Source organism: Carcharodon carcharias, chromosome 16, assembly GCF_017639515.1.
Source record: "Carcharodon carcharias isolate sCarCar2 chromosome 16, sCarCar2.pri, whole genome shotgun sequence".
NCBI classification, from domain to species: Eukaryota; Metazoa; Chordata; class Chondrichthyes; order Lamniformes; family Lamnidae; genus Carcharodon; species Carcharodon carcharias.
Genome location: NC_054482.1, coordinates 19025767 through 19039109, shown reverse-complemented (window position 1 = coordinate 19039109; position 13343 = coordinate 19025767). Strand labels below are relative to the sequence as shown.

Sequence of the window (13343 nt, the reverse complement as noted above, 5' to 3'; positions counted from 1 at the left end):
AGTCTCAGAGATCCACTATGGATAAAGAACCACCTCCAGCCATCTACCCTCACTCTAGCACTATACAATTTAAAATTGTGACACCTAGTCAACCCTAAGCTATTTAATTGGAACAAACTTTCAACTACACCACAGTAAGAACACAGAAACATACAAAACCGGATCAGAAGTAGCTCTTTCTCATTCAGCTCTTTGAGCCTGGTCTGTCATTGAAAAAGCTGATGCTTCCTGTACTACACCTTCTTGCCTTCTGTCCCCAAAACTTTTGATTTCCTTAATATTCAAAAATTTATCAAGCTCAGTCTTGAATATATTCAATGACTGAGCATCCACAACTCTTTGGGTGGAGAATTCCAAAGATACATAAGTCTTTGAATGAAGAAGTTTCTCATCTCAGTCTAAATGGCCCACCCCTTATTCTGAATTGAGACCCTTGTTTGCACACTCCTCAACCAGGGGAAACATTTTCTCAGCATCCACACTGTCAGGTAAGAGTTTGATATGTTTCAATGAAATCACCTCTCGTTCATCCAATCTCTATGGAAAATAGGCCTAATTTGCTTAATCTATCGATAGGACAATTCCCTCATCCCAGGAATCAGATTAGTGAACCTTCATTGCATTCCCTCAAAGGCAAATATTTCCCAGATAAGGAGATCAAAACTGTACACATTACTCCAGGTGTGACCTCATCAAGGCCTTCTATAATTGCACAAAGACTTCTTCACTTTTATACTAAAATCCCTTCATAATGAAGGCTAACATACCCTTTGCTTTCTTAATTCCTTGCTGTACCTGCATGTTAACTTGCTATGATCCATCTACAAGGACACCCAGGTACTTCTGAATACTAACATTTCCAAGGCTGTTAAAAAAATCAAAAAAATATTCTGCCTTTCTATTTTTCCTACCAAAGTGGAAAACTCCACTCTTCTCAACATTATATTCCTTTCACCACATGCTTGCCCATTCTTTTAATCTATCTATATCCTCTTGCAGCCTCTTTGCATCCTCCTCACCGCTTACTTTCCCACTTACTTTGTATCATAAGCAAACTTGGATACAGTACACTTGGTCTGCACATCTAAGTCGTTGACGTAGATTGCAAATAGCTGAAGCCCACACATGGACTCTGTCGGTGTCATATAGCCACAGCTGCATCACTTGAAATCTTCAGGACCCATCTTTAGCTTATTTCCATTTAACAGTTTTCATTTTCAGGGTTACCATCTCAGCAGGTCATGCCTGGTTTAGCTAGTGCTATCCATAAGAATGTTGGTGGAATACAGTCTGTGATGCCCACACAACCAAAGCAGAAGAAGCAGGAACAGAAGCCTAATATGTCCTGCCCTGTTCAAACAATTCTATGTTGCAACCCTAAAGATTCCTTCAAGCTTTTTTCCCATTACTAATATTCAAGTAATACATTTATAGTTACCTGGGTCCATCTTCTCAATCTTTTTAACGCACAAGGTATCACAAATTGTGAGGGAAAATTGGATCTGTCATTTTTTGACTGTTATCTAGGTAAAAGCAACAGAAAATTAATGCACCACAGAGCCTCACAAATAACATTAGCATAAACAACCAGTTAATCTGTTTTGGTAGATCTAGCTGAGGCCTAAGAGTTGACCAGGACACCAGAGATGACACCTTCCTCTTTCTGAATAGAGCCATGGGATTGGTAACATCTATTTGGAAAGCCAAATGAGGGACTCACCCAAAACACAGTCCCTCCCACTATATGAAAAATTAGCTGAGATTATGCACTCAAATCCTGCAGCAGCGCTTGAAACCACAATCTTCCAATTGAAAAGCAAGAGTGCACCAAGCAGACCTACTCTGAGTAGGATGCCTCTGAAGAATCTTCCAGTCATAAGCTTGGTCAGACTTTTGTATGCTTTTCCCATCAGATTTGCTGTAACAACCTGGGAGTTTAATTTTTTTGTGCACCAATGATGACCAAGCAAATAATGCACACTCCTGTCAGTGTGAGGTCACCTCCAAGACAGCCTGATATCCCTCCAGTGATCTCTTCTGCCCCTGGAAAGCAGACATATGGAGAAAAGGTGGAAAAAGCTCCCATTGGGAAACACATCAAGGCACCATTGGAACTATAGGAAAAACAGTCAGCAACAGAATAAATGACACAAAAGTTTCTGAAAACCCAAGTAGCTGAAAAAATGTTTTAAAAATGTACCGAAACAGTTTTAAAATTGATCACTGACTGAATCCTCTTGCATGATCCTTTAAACTTACTTCTGGGTATAACCAGTTTCCTAGCAACACTGAAAGTGTTGTAAGTGGGTGTGAAGATAACTCAGCGCCATGCATGAGAGTGTCAGGAAATTGGTTGCACAACAAAATGATGCCACCCACTCTTCAATTGAATATTATAATGAAGCCATCAATGTACACAATGTGCAAAGTGACCTGACATCTAGCATTACAAAATTTACCCAATTTTCCAACTGGGTCTGCACAGTTCATGTTAGTTCTACAAATGTACCTAATCACAAAATATAGCCTAATTTGTCACCTTGAGCTTTCAGCAGTTTTATTTTTTTTTAAGTTTTTCCCTATCCATATTCTTTTCCTCCTTTCCTGGTCTATTGGTCCCATCTAGAAGTTTGGACAACCTGTTTGGACATCCAGTATTTCACCCAAACGACCATTATTCCTCTGAGCCTTGATGGTGAGTGTCAGCAGGATATTTATCAATGGGGATGTCACCTATGGGTCTTATACTGCCTTGAACAACATATGTACATGCACACTTTTGCAGTAGGTTGCTGGATAATGAACCTGGCACTGAGGCAATTTACAGCATCTGCACAGTCATTCTGGCTGAAATCAAACTACCTTAGCACAGACAGATAATCAAACCTGGGACATCTGATCTGTGTTGCTCAGCATCTCAATGAATAAACACTGAGGTATCAGGAAAGCTTGAGCAGATGGATCCTTAACATTGAAAAAAATTATATTTCTTAAGTCAACCTTTCTGCATGTAGATGATTTTTGCATTCATCCTCCTTCTGTGTTTTTTTTAAATGACCTCTGACACTTGCAGCATTGCAAAATTTTCACCCCAGCAATTTCCAGCACCAATAAGCCTAGCTCTGGTGATTGGGTTATATTGTCCATTTTGAATTTCTTATAGCAAGCAAATGCTTACTGAGAGGCAATAAAATGTGCATTAGTCCTGGCCCATGCTGAGTCAATAAGAGTGAGAGATTGGGAATCACCTGCAGTACTGACAGCAGGAGTTACAGGAATTAAATTCTAATATCCCATTTCTCCAAAAAGCACAACAGCTCAGCTGATGGCAAAATAAAAATCAAAACTACTGCACAATATCTCTATCTTGAGCAATTTTTTTTGACCAAAGATAACTTATATATAATGTATATATAATTTGCATAGTAGGAGCACATAGCAATATAATTGCAATTTGCGAACCATAAATGTTTCAATAGGTTTTCATTTTACTTAAATTCCCATTTAGTGCTCAGCAGACTAGTAGACTTCAATATTTAATCGGAAAAATTTCTAGTTATATTACCATATACAAAATATACAATGAGACAATCTTTACCTTAAAGGTAAACCCAATTTGCTTTACAGGACACTTGACAATAGTAAACAACGCTACATGTGAAGATATCACAACAAATACATATATTGATTGCACATTTTAAAAATAGAAAGCCTTGGAACGGTCTAGCATTTAAAAGGTCACGCTGTTGCTACATTGTACTGCAGATGCTTCCATTGGCCATTATGGCTAGTTTTGCAATGTTGCTAGTCTAGGAAATGACCTTTGCTGTTCTGACAAAGATGTCCCTTTAACATTAATTTTGTTTGTTAACTTAAGATCTGAAACCCATGAATAAAAATGAAATATTATCAACTTCGGATTCATGACCTATCAAAATAACTTACTGTTAATATAATAACTGTGGGACCAACATATAACTCAAAAATAGTCAGCATTAAATTTAAAATTCATCAATACTGTATTGATAATCAGTATTGAATCTATGATCTATCAGCAACTGATTGATAACATAACTTGCATTGAATATACAAATATCAATAATTCATTAATGATAATCAGTTTAAGAGCTAAAACCAATTGAAGACACATTTTTAAGGAAATCAGGATTGAATTTAAAACCCATCAAAACTTACTGAGAATAATCAGTATACAATTTACAATCATCAATAATTGTAGATGTTATTGGATTTATAGCAACTTTGTAGGAGAAATTATAGAGGAGGGGATACCAGAATTAACTTACTAAAACTCCTTCACAACAAATCTTAGAAGCCTTGGAAAGAGTTAACAGCATGTTGCCAAGGCTCTAGGGGTTATATTATGAGGCGAGGTTACATAAACTAGGTTTGTATTCCCTGGAATATAGAAGTTTAAAAGGTGATTTAATTGAGGCTTTCAGGATTTATAGGGTAAATAGCGGGAAACATTTTCTGCTGATGGGAGAGTTTAGGACAAAGGAGAAAAACCTTAATGTCAGAGCCAGGTCACTCAGGAGAGAAGAGAGGAAATACTTCTTTACACTAATGGCTGTAGAAATGTGAAACTCTCTTACAAGAACATTAAACGGTGCTAGCTAAATTATAAAAAAAAATGAGATTGATGGATTTTTGCTGGCCAAGCATATTAAGTGATATGCAGTTGGGTGGATGGAGTTAGGATCCAGGTTAGCTGTGATCTCACTGAATGGCAGAACAGGCTTGAAGGGCTGAATGGCCTCCACCTGTTCCTGCAACCCTATATGACCTAGAAGAATGTGTCCCAATCATACAATTCTTAGCCAGCAATGGAAAGTGAAAGGTTATGTTTTACATTTTAACCAACGTGTATTCTTAACAATATTTTGGAACATTTTAAAAAGAGGGCACACAATTTATTGGTAGAAAGTAATTTAAAAATGTAGCATGCCATTTCAGGAATTTGAAATATTATTGAATAGATATAATTATGCGCCATCCAAGCTAATTGATAATTTAATCATTTTACAAAAGATAGCCCTCCCATTTTTCCATTTGTCATCTGTTTGGAATATTTAATTAAACAAGAACTCAAATTAGGATTTTTAACATTAACACAGGAATGAATAATATGGTCAGCTAATAATAAATAAGCAATAAATAATACATCGACATTGGATGTATGTACCTTATCAAATCAATGTAATAAAAACAAAATACTGCAAATGCTGGAAATCTGAAATAAAAACAGAAAATGCTGGAAAATCTCAACAGGTCTGGCAGCATCTCTGGAGAGAGAAACTGAGTTAAAGTTTTGAGTCCATTGAGCTCTTTGCCGCTGAGGTTTTCCAGCATTTTCTGTTTTTTATTATCAAATCAAGGACTAGTTGTTTACATTACCAAATTTGGATATATGACCCACCAATGTCTCTTTAAAATTGTGACCTCTGCCTGTCAAAAACTCTAGAACCTTGGTGGCGCCTTTACCCCAGCATCTTGCTTAGTTTCAAAAATTAGTTTATAATAATGCAGTTTTCCGACAATCCGTCAATGTGTAAATAAATTTAAATAAACAATTGCTCAATCGTTGGGTTGTTGTTTGAATATGAGCTGCAGCTGTTGTAAGAAAGTTCAATCTCAGTAGTTCCTTTACAGGAATTTCAGCAGTAAATTCTACTGTTACATCACCAAAGAGTAGCTCCAAACAAATCTGCACAAATTGTTCACTCAAGGATCCTTTAATGTGATATTTAATACCTGTTGCAATTTGATAGACCAGAGTACGCATCTTGGTAAGTTGCAATCAAGGGGTTGAAATGGCTTCACACACTAAAAGTGAAGCTTAAGTGGTTGCTGTTTGCCATTTGAACTCAAGAGATTAGATTACTCCTTAAATTCACTTAGTGATATCTGTTTACATATGAAGTTGTGAGGTTTTTTTTAACATTAATGTTTTGCTATGGTGCAGTGCGTTTCTGTTTATCTTATCATTTGAAGGTGAAGTGATGTAGGAGGAAGGATATTACCAAGATCGGACACTGATCGTAGCTTGGATTTGAAAGACAGATGAGTCTGTGCAATGCACCATTTAGTGTCATCCAGTTATTTCTTGTTAATCCTTAACAGTGAATTAGAAGAGTATGCATTATCTTCATTATGGTATAATAATGTTAATTGGTGATGGGATGAATGCTGTGGCAGTATTGTGTGTGTGTGAATTGTGTATATTCAATAAGCTTGGTGATCTGCAATAGGAATAGGTTGATCCTACCCTGCTGTTTTTTCAATATTATATTAAATAAATTGAAAATTAGGTTTCAAAAGCTCTTAGTCAGACAACTTTTAAAATTTTATTTTATATCATCTGCAGTTACATTGGTGGTCATCTCAAACCAATGCACTTAAAGTATTCAATCTATTTTGTATCTCAGCAAACTGTTAGAACTAGCCTGCAAGCATATAGGGCTGAATTTCATGGCCTCCCACCGGGTATGTTTTCGCAGGGCTGGTGCATAAAATATGAGGGGTGGCAAGCCCACAACTTTCTCACCCTCCCCTAACCTGCCCCCCATATCCTGGGACTGGGTGGGTGCTGAAATCCACACGCTAAATGTAAACAAAAAAAATAAGTGTCAATTGAGCTTGTTTTCAAGCCAGTTGGCCCCAATATTACCCCAATATTGCCATAACATGTTTGGCGTGGGTGGGCAGGCAGGAGTGGGTAGCCCATTCTTTCAAAAAGGTTTTTAAAAGGACAGGAAGAAGGGTGCCATTTTCAGGGGGTGCCCTTTGTGCATTTGGCACCTGCCACCCCAAAGATGTTTCTCCACCGTCCTTCCTTCCTTCCAACCTGTGCTGCAAAGCCCTCATCCCCCCTTGCCTCTCCTTAAGATGCCTGATCTCTTCCTGACTTACCTGAGTCCAGGATCCATTGGGGGCCTTCATCATGGGTCTCCTTGATGTCCCAACAATGCCCAATACTGAGCCCTGGCACAGCTGGGACTGCATGAGGTGTCTGCCAAACAGATTGGCAATCAGGTCCTGAGGGTGGGACTTTCTTTCAGTGAGGGGCAGGACTTCTACACTTCCCTTGTTGTTGCCGCCCACAGCATGTTATTGCTGCTGGGTGGACTTTTCATTGGCCAGTTTCCAATGGACATTTTGGTAAGGTGGGGATGGGGGGAGATGAGCACGATGCCCCCACCCTAAAATCCAGTCCAGAATAGAAGAAGAACTTTGCTGGGTCATTGTAAATGTCTTGAAATAGTATGGAAGAATGAATTTGCATTTATATACTGCCTTTCGAGACTCCAGGACATCCCAAAGTGCTTGACAGCCAATAGCGCACTATTGTAATGCCAGAAATGTGGCAGTCAATTTGCACATAGAAAGGTCCCACACAAAACAATGACCCAGATAATGTTTCAATGATGTAAGTATTAACTCAGCAAAACACAATGATGTTCTCCGCAAGTGACACAGCTTTAGACATCATCTCATTTTCACCTGCTGAGTTGAACTAACCTGGTACTCACATTTCAACTGAAACTGAAAAACAGGTGCCAACCTGTGCATGCATTTTGATGCTACGAGCTTTGTGAACGCCCAGAAACCTTACTGTCTGTGGCTTGCTTCAGCTAGTACAATAAACATTAAATCCATTTGCCAGGATGAAACTATCCATTTGGGCTATGGCAGACTATAACCAGTGATGACACTGACAGGAGCTTATTCAGTGTTGACCTGGGTCAACTGGAGGAAGCATTTTGCCTGTTTTTGTTGCATTTGACAGGAAGTACAATAATGATTTCCTCATGTTATTGCAAATTGAACACCAAATTAATAGCACAGCATGTGTGTGTGAATATAAATTGGTGAAAGCAATGAAAGCAATTGGTCATTTTTGATAATGAGTCTCTTTAGAACATATCAGTGAACCTTAAGACATTGTTTGTGGCTAACGTTTGAGTCTGTGTGTTTCATTGTTAATATGGTCTAGCCCCTTAAGGCCATCTTGCAAGCATTCCCTGCAGTAATCCAGGTAACTGCAATTGGTTTAAAGTAATAGTCAGCAAATTGTTTGTTATTTTCAGCCTCCGGTTCAGATGGAATCAGGATGAATGCCCCTCTTCTCTTTTTAAAAGGGTTCTGGGTGGCACAGTGAAGTGAGTAGTGGGTTTTCAGCTTCAGACTAGCTCCTCTGCCTGATGGTTATAGGGGTCCTATGTGAAATAAATGTTTGCAGCCTCTAACCAGTACTAAGCAGACATTGACCAAAGCACCAAATTATCCATAAATTTGGTGCTGATTTGCAGCCCTACTTAGCGAGATCACAGGATGGTTGGTATGGAGATTACATCACTGTAGAACTTTATTTATCTTGTATCGCATAACCCTCCCCATTCCAGTCATCTCTAACCCACCAAGAGCTCTGCATTCTCAAATTCCAGCCTCTTGTGCATTCTGGACTTCATCAATTCCTCCCTTGGTGGCCGTGTCATCAACTGCCTCGGCCCCAATCTTTGAAACTCCCTCCCCAAGCCTTCTCACCTCCATCTCTCTTTCCGCCTTTAAGACACTCTTTAAAATCGACTCCGTTGACCAAGCTTTTGGTCACCAGTCCTAATTTCTCTTTTTTTTTTGGTTGTGTCAGGTTTCCTCTCATAATGCTCCAATAAAGTGCCTTGGGACGTTTTTACCGTCTTAACGACTCCATACAAATGCCATTGGGTGTTGTTAGGACAGAGCCGTTGAACTGTTATAATTCGCCTGCCTGTACCATATTTGAACTGGTTGCTTCATATCCAGACTGAGACTAGTTCTACTTCTCAGCCCTAGGATCTTATAATGTTGATAATTTAAACACATGTGCAGGTGGGTGTGTGGTTTTTGTAAATGTTTTGGTGATTTGTGATTGTGTACATATCTTTCCATGTAAGCCCACACAATGTGATTACCAATTTGCCTCAAGTGGGCCTGCAGATGCCTTATTAATTTTGTGTTACAGTGTGTTGTGTATAGTAAATGTTTGTTGTATCTGATTCTCCAGCGCAGGCCTCAAAGACCAAATAAGCGGAGGACCCTCGTATTCCTAAACTAAAACACAGCCACCCACCCAGTTCCACCAAACGGAATTAATCTTCTTCCATTTACTTTCCGACGCTGCAAATTCACACCTCGCCTTTTGTCTGATTGCATTTGCCGGATGAACCGGCTCGGGGAGCCCCGTGAGAAGTTCCCTTCTCCCTCTCACCGTCTTTAATCTGAATCGGGCGTCTCTTCTCAGTTCGTAAAGGTGGGGGTGGGGGGGGGACACTGAGCAAGCGCCGTGTACTCCTGGGCTCTGAGTGACTGCCCTTTTTTTTTGTTACATCTCCATGCCAGGGTTTAAAGCGCCGTGTACCAGAGCCCAGCCGAGATATCCCAAAGTAACCAACCACCCGTGCATCTTCTTGTCCTCCCCGCCTGGTCCCCGGCATCAACTACACCCCCCCACCCCCCCACCACTCCCTCCCCGCCCCTCCGCAATCTCTGTCAAAGCAGCAAGTTCAATCCCACCCCCCCCCCCCCCCCCCCCAACGAGACACACAACCACCACGGAGCCGAAATAAATAAATAACAAGATCATAATGGCAACCTCGCCTCAGCTCTACCAGGCGAGCCAAGGGGGAGCAGCAGCATCAAATCTGACCGCATCCTTCCTCCTGTTACAGACACTGAAAGTAGCCTCCTCCTTCCCCCCCACCCCCACCCCCACCCCGAGCCCACCCCCCCCATATCATTACAGCCATCCTTAACAATTCACAGGCAGCAGAGCTCAGGCACCCCACAGCACTCACCCAAGACGAAATAGGGCAGCTCGGTGTTCTCCAGATCATCCACCACCACCACCTCGCCGGGGAAATCGTTCCTGACCGAGAAGAGGAGTTTGGGCTCCGCCGCCAGCGGGGTGTGAATGCTCAGGTCGTTCTCCCGGAGAAAGGGCAGCGCCGACACGCTCACCGTCTTCACTTTGCACTCCCCATCCTTGGGGTTTCCGCCATCCACCGCTTCCAAGCCGGCACCCAGCATGGCACAGAGAGCCCCCCAAATCAGCAAGGGCAACACCATCATCCCGCTCCCTCCAACCACCACCACCCCCAGCCCCCACCACCAACACCAACACCGACCCCCCCCCCCCCGCCCTCCCCCCACTTTACCCCCAGCCCCTCTGCCCCCAACACAATAACAAAAGCTTCAGCGAGGTAAACTGGCCCAGATTGCTCAGCTAATCCCACCGTGCACTGACAACTTGGAGCAGGCGGAAGCTGCAGACAGGCAAATACCGAGCAGCAGAGCGGCACATTCACACACGGCCGGCCGATTGAGTGGGGAGCCGGGACCAGCTCTGGGGTTTATCCCTCCTCCTATGTTTGGAGTGTCCCCCACCCCCCACCCCTCCTCCCCCCCCCCCCCCCCCCCCCTCCCCCAGGCTAGGGGTGATCCTGTAAATGCCCTGCTTCTTAATCCCGAACGGGAGCGGTTTTTGTGTCTATTTTCTGCGCAGTTGCTGGGGAAGGGGAGGGAAGGATGGGAGGGAGGTGGAGGCAACCCACGTGTAAAAGGGGGAGAGAGAGAGAGAGAGACACACATACACACACACACACACACAGAAAGGGAGAGGTAAAGCCAGTTGGTGATTTGGAGAGCTGCTTTCCTGTAGTGGGTGGCCCATGCAGACGATGCATGGGAAAGCCGAAGGCACTCTTTCGCTGCTCTGTGGAGCCGCTCTTTGGATGAGCATCTGTGTGAACGATCCCTATCCAGCCTGTGTCCCCCTCCGCTTCGACCCTGGTAAGTGGCGGCCCGTTTTCCCTACATCTCTCTCCCCTTCTCTCCACCACCCCACACCCACCCTCCTCCTCCACCCCCCCCCCCCCCCCAACAGCTCCCGGCCACACAGCTACCCCCTCCAGCCAGCTCCCCTTCCCCGGGCCCGGACTCTGCTTGGCCAGCGGTTAAATACTCTGCCCGCTCCCTCCAGCTGCAGTGCGGGATGCAATTTTAAAACCTCTTGACTCAAGTGTGTACCTGGCGGCTTTTATTTTAAATCAACTCTTGTGACATGAAGTGTCTCACTGGACCTCATCCTTCCAAAGTCTCTGTGGGGAAGCGGTGAGGGGCGTTACATCCCAGGTATTAATACTGAATATTCATTTTCCTAAATCAGATGAATTAACCAAAACTTACTATGTAACATTCTATTGGGTGTTTTGTTCTAAGTATACAGATGTTACACACTCGCACACATAACTGTTTAAGTACTTTCATGTTAATAAATTACATTAACACATTTAATTGAAGACTTTGAGCCGATGTCAGTGAGATGCAATTGATGGACTTTTATCCCAGGTTCTCATTGTGTGTGTGTGCTTGTGCGTGTGTCGTATGTGTATCTGTGTGTGTGTGTATATATGTATGTCTATGTGTGCATGTATGTGTGTTTGTGTGTGTGTATCTGTCTCTGCGTCTGAGAGTGTGTCTGTGTATCTGTCTGGGTCTGTGTGTGTCTGTGTATCTGTCTGTCTGTGTGTCTGTCTGTGTATCTGTCTGGGTCCGTGTGTGTGTCTGTGTGTGTGTCTGGGTCCGTGTGTGTTTGAGAGAGAGAGACGGTTAATTCAGCTTTTTTCCATCTTGCTGTTGCTTCCACTTTGCCGAATTATAGAGCGGCTGCCTGTGGGCTTCAATTATTACCACCCAGGGACCTGCGTCGACTCCTTACCCAGCTCCAGCGCTAAACTCTCACCTAATATCCCGCGAACCCCCTATTTCCCAACCCCACCTCCCCAATCTCTGACCCCCGCTCTTTCCTCCTCCCGGAATTTAAAGGACCATACTGTGCTGTCCTGAAACTTTTGCCATTGGCTGCTTAAATACCGGCTGTTTGCCAAGTGATATGGACTGAATGAAGAAAGAGTGGACCCAGATGGGGATAGGGTTTGAACATTTCCCAAGTAAAGGGTCTTGTTCCCCGCAATTATTTTGCTGGATCTTACCTGTGTGTCTACATGTCGGCGGAGGGTGGTGGGGGGGGGGGGGGGGGGGGCGGTACGAATAAAACTGCCGTGGGGAAGGGATGTGGGAGTGGGCGGTCAAGTGTTTTCTTTCTGTTGAATGTCCAGATGCCGAGTGTGCGATACCTCATTCACTGAACCGCTGGGATAGGGTAAAATAGATAGAAAGCTAGATAATGTTTGTGTGAGGGACCAAGGTGTAAGTGGGTGAATTGATTGCTGGGAAGGTGACTGAGCGGCAGGTAGAGGACAGGTTTCTGCGGCTCTGCTGAATGTTTCCAATCGGGTGGGTGGGTGCCAGTCTACTTGCCCTGAAAAGCAAAGCGCGCAGGGCAAAGGCGGAGGCATGTGTTTATCCCCGCGGAACCACTCGCTTGCCTAATGCCGTGGGGAGGGGTTTGGGGTGGTGGGGGTGGGAGTGGAAGAGCCGGTGGAGGGAGCAGCTAAGGTTTGCTATCCGCCAGAGTGGTTCTGAAAGAAACCGCCGGAGATGTTGGAGGGCGCCAGACTGAATATGGCCGGCGGGTTACCTCCTCGAGAGACAAGGGTGGGAAATGAGCACAGCACCCGTCCCAATGCCCCGTTCATGCCATTTGAAAGGACGACAGGGCAGGCTCATCAATCCTTATAGAGCCCAATGTTCACTCCTTAACTTTGCTCGGCTAATAACTGGACCAGGCTCTACTAGTCAATGGTGCAGACTTTGGGTCCAGTTCTGTCTGCGCCTCCCTGACATTTTTTTTTTGATTGCCAAATCTCATGGACCGTCTCCCCCACGCCACTAAACATTTAGCTCTACTGTACCGATGCTGCCAACTGGAACAAGGGAGCTGCTTAATCACAAAACCCACGGTCGGGCAAATTTTAAACATTTGCACTGGAGGTGGTGTGTATAAGACAACCATTGGGTGCGAGATTGTGAGATCCGATAGGCGGTGTACAGGAGGCTGGTTTCTAAATCAGACTCACCCCCATCCTCCCTACCACCAACCCCCTCCCCCCCGGGTTTATAAATGCTGAGTTCTGAGCTCCAACAGGTTTAATCGCTCCGTTCTCTGATCACACAAAGCAAGGCTTGGAGAACGTTGGAGATGGGCTCCCGAATCTAAAAGGGCTGTGGACAGACCATCCAAGGAGGAGGACTGGGCAGGGTGGAAGTAACAGATGAACATGTGACCCGGTGGGGGTGGGTGGTGGTGGTGGTGGTGGTGGGGGGGTGGGGGGGGGAGGGGAGAGGGACGGACTTTCTTCTGGAATCTCTTTGGGAATCTGTTG

General features: G+C 43.8%; 1 protein-coding gene across 1 annotated transcript in view; it reads right to left on the bottom strand.

The window, feature by feature from the left end:
- The window catches only part of astn1 (astrotactin 1), a 2752121-nt gene extending 2742035 nt beyond the window's left edge, over window positions 1-10086 (bottom strand). Inside the window, exon 1 of the mRNA XM_041207794.1 lies at window positions 9855-10086. Coding sequence (XP_041063728.1) covers window positions 9855-10086 — 232 coding nt within the window. The remainder of the gene's footprint in view (window positions 1-9854) is intronic.
- Window positions 10087-13343: the final 3257 nt, after the last annotated feature.